A 4,087-nucleotide genomic window follows, 5' to 3' on the forward strand; every position below is an offset into this window, starting at 1 on the left:
CGTGAAACATTATAAACAGAATGGCGAACGAGAGATATTCCATGAACATGAGCAAACAGTGGAAGGATGTATCGTGGGATTGTTTCCACCTTTGCGGAAACTCAAATGCAGAATAAACAAAGTTGCATCAAAAGTGCGATGACATCACAATTTGCTAACTGTCACGTTTCCATGCCTGTGTGCTCATCACGGGACGTCGTGCCATCAGACTGTCTAACACGTGATATCGGAGACAATGAACGGACTCTTACGGGAGTCCCTGTCCAATAGCTCACTGCAATACGACGATTAATGAGGCAAGTATATCCCGTTATAACAAGACAACATAGATTGACGTTCTAGAACCTTCCTTCAAAGTAGTTTCTCCCAATAGTCAGCTATCCCTGTGTATCTACACTGTAATAATACCTTTCGTTTGAATGTGCGGCGCTTCCATACATGCTTCGAAACGTGATATAATTCTATCCAACATGGTTTACTCTATATGAAACACAAACACTGGTAAAGAAACGAGTCTCTGCCGGTTTTTGAGATTTACATATGCATTTTACATAGAGATACATTATAGTCATACCAGATCATATACATAATTGGCTGCCATCTTGTTTTTTTCCGCACAGTCTTAAAATAAATAATGTACAACTATAGACAAAAAATAAATAATGGAATTTGAGAAAAAATCGTTCAATGCTTCTTCAGAAATAGTTATAACCAGAACTGTTGAACGACGGACGGGTAACGGACGAAAAGGCGATCTGATGATGGCGGACTAAAACGTTGACGCAGAACAACGGGCAGGTGAGCTAAATATATATCAATAAAAACTCCCCGAGTTAAAATGTTATTTACCTAGAAAATAGTGCGACAAGTCTTGACACAGGAACTCTTCTATTTCATACGAGTTGTAGCCGACGGCGAGTAGAGCCGCTGTCATGGCGCCAGCGCTAGCACCAGCTAGGCGTTTGACCTTCGGGAAGGCCCCTATCTCCTCTAGGACCTGGAAAATACATTTCAACAACAGCATATTATACTTATCCTGATATAAAAAAGCAAAGACAGACTGAACTCGGATTGGCGCCAATTGGTATGGTAATGGTAACATCTAGGCTTCTAAACATTTAGGGGGGAAATCGCAACACCCGTAAATTTGAATGAGTATGTTTACATAAAACAGATTGCTTGGTCTGACGGGAAATGCAACATGAAATGTTGATTTTTTTCCCATCTGTTTTCAGTATTTTTCATAAATACGATTAACGGAGTTCATGTCGGTAAAAAAATGGATAAAAATATTTTATTAACCAATAATTTCTGTATATTCCTAAAAAACAACAGGCCACGATTACAAGCCGTTGCTTAAAAAACAGTTTGTGGGACAGGGGTTTGATTTCGGAAACAAAGTCAAAATGAAAACATACCGTCTAATACATTGGTGGGTTAAAATGATATCAACATTGACAAGAAATCTTGTCGTTCGTCGTTTTAGAGGCGCCCAGCGGGGTATGTGTAACAGTATGTAAATCATCGAATTCTTTACGGCACGTGAAACAATTTGTGGGACCCCATAATAGCTAAATGGAAATGTGTCGTCCAAAGCGATATCAAATTAGTGCCGGTTGTAAACTTCAGTTTGACAGAGATTCATATAATATGCTTTCATCGGGTTACGATATATTCATGAAAAAATCTATTGAAAACGATCTTTGAAGCTTATTGGGTATATTTGTCGAGTGAAAACATGGAAGGAGAGTGTGTTTGTGCTTCCGTACCGTTCTCTCAGCGTCAGACGCAACGACTTAATTATTGAAGATAATGATTGGTGATTTGAAACATTATCTCAATTATACTAGTCAGACACAAGCCAGTAGTTTAGATAATAAGTGGCAATAATGACAAATGCCATCAGTAGGGGGTGTTGATTTACATATATACAAAAATGTCACTGTCTGGTATGACAATGTGGTTCTTTCCGACCGACATGACAATGAATTAAGTAGTCCGAATTATTCTGACGTTTTATCGACTTTTTATATCGGTCTGTCGTCGATTAACGTCAGAACTCCGGCCCTCTATAATATGCGGGAAATAAGCGACCCGCGCCTGGGTCGCTCTTCAAAATGATATTTTAGAAATAAATCGTTACTTTCACACACATGTCGCACATGGATCGAAAGACGCGGACGGACGACGGACGCTGCGGTATGGCATAATTAATAAGATCATCATGGTCCTTCGGACCAGGTGAGCTAATAATGATCATATGTCATATACCCACTTCTTCTTTTTTCTCGAATTCAGGCCAGAATGTTACAATTGCGTCATACAAATTACGATCATTTCATGTGGTTAAATATTACAACTACGGTCGTACTAGGAAAGGAACACAACGAAATTTCTGTGTAACGCCCTTCGCTTCATTACCATGAGATTTACTGCCGATATATTTCAGCGTTCATATTTTACATTAACAAATCGTCCCTATCGATACACACTGTATTCCCTGATCACCTGATGACGACAAACGTTTGAAAGTCTGTTTCTCACTCACCCGCACGACACCACAGTATGCCAAACCCTTGTTGCCACCTCCCTCGAAAACCAAGTTCTCAAAAGGATATTCATAATCTGCAACGTCAACCTTCATCGCTGTTACTTCCAAGTCGTTCAGGATTGATGGCATTTCATGGTACTGTCGTCTCTTGTTCACTGTAATGAATGGTACAAAATACAATAAGTCGTTGTTTATTTATTTATTTCATAGTATTATACAATAGTCATTCTGTATATCACACGTGGTACTTTATATAAATTAGGCGGTATATTACATGAAGTGCTATTTATAAAGTATGTGGTTTACTACATATAGGTCAAAGTTATTTACATGGGGAAACTTCAGAGCACTCTATGAAAGGTACCTACTGGCCAAATATCAGGACGTTGGTCAATCAGGACTTGAGGAGTAGATTCTTACCTTGTAGATACAATGTTAACATTTGACCCTGGTCAACGCTTAGTGTTGATCTTTGACATAAACACCATATATTTCATGTACAGTGCAAAAAAAGGACTCGCACTGTTGGTCTACATAAACATATATACCCAAGTATCTTTGTTGTAGAACATCTGTTTCTTGAGAAAATGTTGCTTAAATGTTTTTTAATCATTTTGACCCTTGGGTTTGAAATTAGGTCATTCGAAGTTAATTCGTATGCGAACATTTTATAATACTTCATCCGAAGTACCCACTGGTAAAATACCAGGACCCTGGGTCTTTCAGTTTTCAAGAAGTTCTTTAAAGTAAAAACTGACGGACAGACAACGGACACCAAACATACCATAAGCTCACAGGCACTTCGTGCCAGGTGGTCAAACGGTGACATAGACAACGGAAATTGACAGACACAAAATCAAATCAAAGTGTTTACAAGTTGACAACAACAACAATACAAGGAAGTTCGTCAAAAGTATCCAAACAACACGTGGTCGTAACAAAATTGAAGAAATGATAAGATTTTATCCATCTACCTAATATGTGGATTTCTCTGCCATTTTTGACAGATCAATAGTCATAAGTGGTCATAATTTCTTTATATCTCAGGATATCGTCAAGATAATTTTCTTCAGAATAGCATAATAAAAGATATAAAACATTAATATTTTACATATATACCATCATAAACAAAAATTATATCTGATCACCATACCACACTATACTATAACACTATAATACAATGGCAGTACAATTTCTATTTCTCAATATATCATTTTCATATAGTGCATATTTCTTCAGAATTAAATTTCAACGGATATGGGATATCAATATTGCCTAAATATATCACTACAAATAATGTTTAATCTGCACATGATTCCCACCTATGGCTCAAGCCTAACCCTGGCGGGGATTTCCCCCGCCAGATAAGGCTTGAAACATAGGTGGGAGTGATGACCAGATACTGAAGCATCTTCATTATGATATCAGCACCTTGTATTATTCTAAATTCTATACCCATATTGTCAATTTTCCATCAGAATTACAAACCAAACCTAATTATATATAATTATTTCATATATACATCATGATACAAAA

The 4,087-nt window shown here is 37.4% G+C and overlaps 1 protein-coding gene across 1 annotated transcript in view; it reads right to left on the reverse strand.

Annotated features, from left to right (window-relative positions):
- Positions 1-849: 849 nt before the first annotated feature.
- Positions 850-4,087, reverse strand: part of LOC110457300 — a gene marked incomplete at its 3' end in the record, with an annotated part of 33,989 nt that continues 30,751 nt past the window's right edge. The window contains exons 4-5 of the mRNA XM_021508505.1: positions 2,549-2,706; positions 850-997 (exon numbers count right to left, since the gene is read on the reverse strand). Of these exons, the coding sequence (XP_021364180.1) occupies positions 850-997; positions 2,549-2,706 (306 nt within the window). The remainder of the gene's footprint in view (positions 998-2,548; positions 2,707-4,087) is intronic.

The sequence above is a fragment of the Mizuhopecten yessoensis genome, unplaced genomic scaffold (genome assembly GCF_002113885.1).
Source record: "Mizuhopecten yessoensis strain PY_sf001 unplaced genomic scaffold, ASM211388v2 scaffold9079, whole genome shotgun sequence".
Lineage (NCBI taxonomy): Eukaryota > Metazoa > Mollusca > Bivalvia > Pectinida > Pectinidae > Mizuhopecten > Mizuhopecten yessoensis.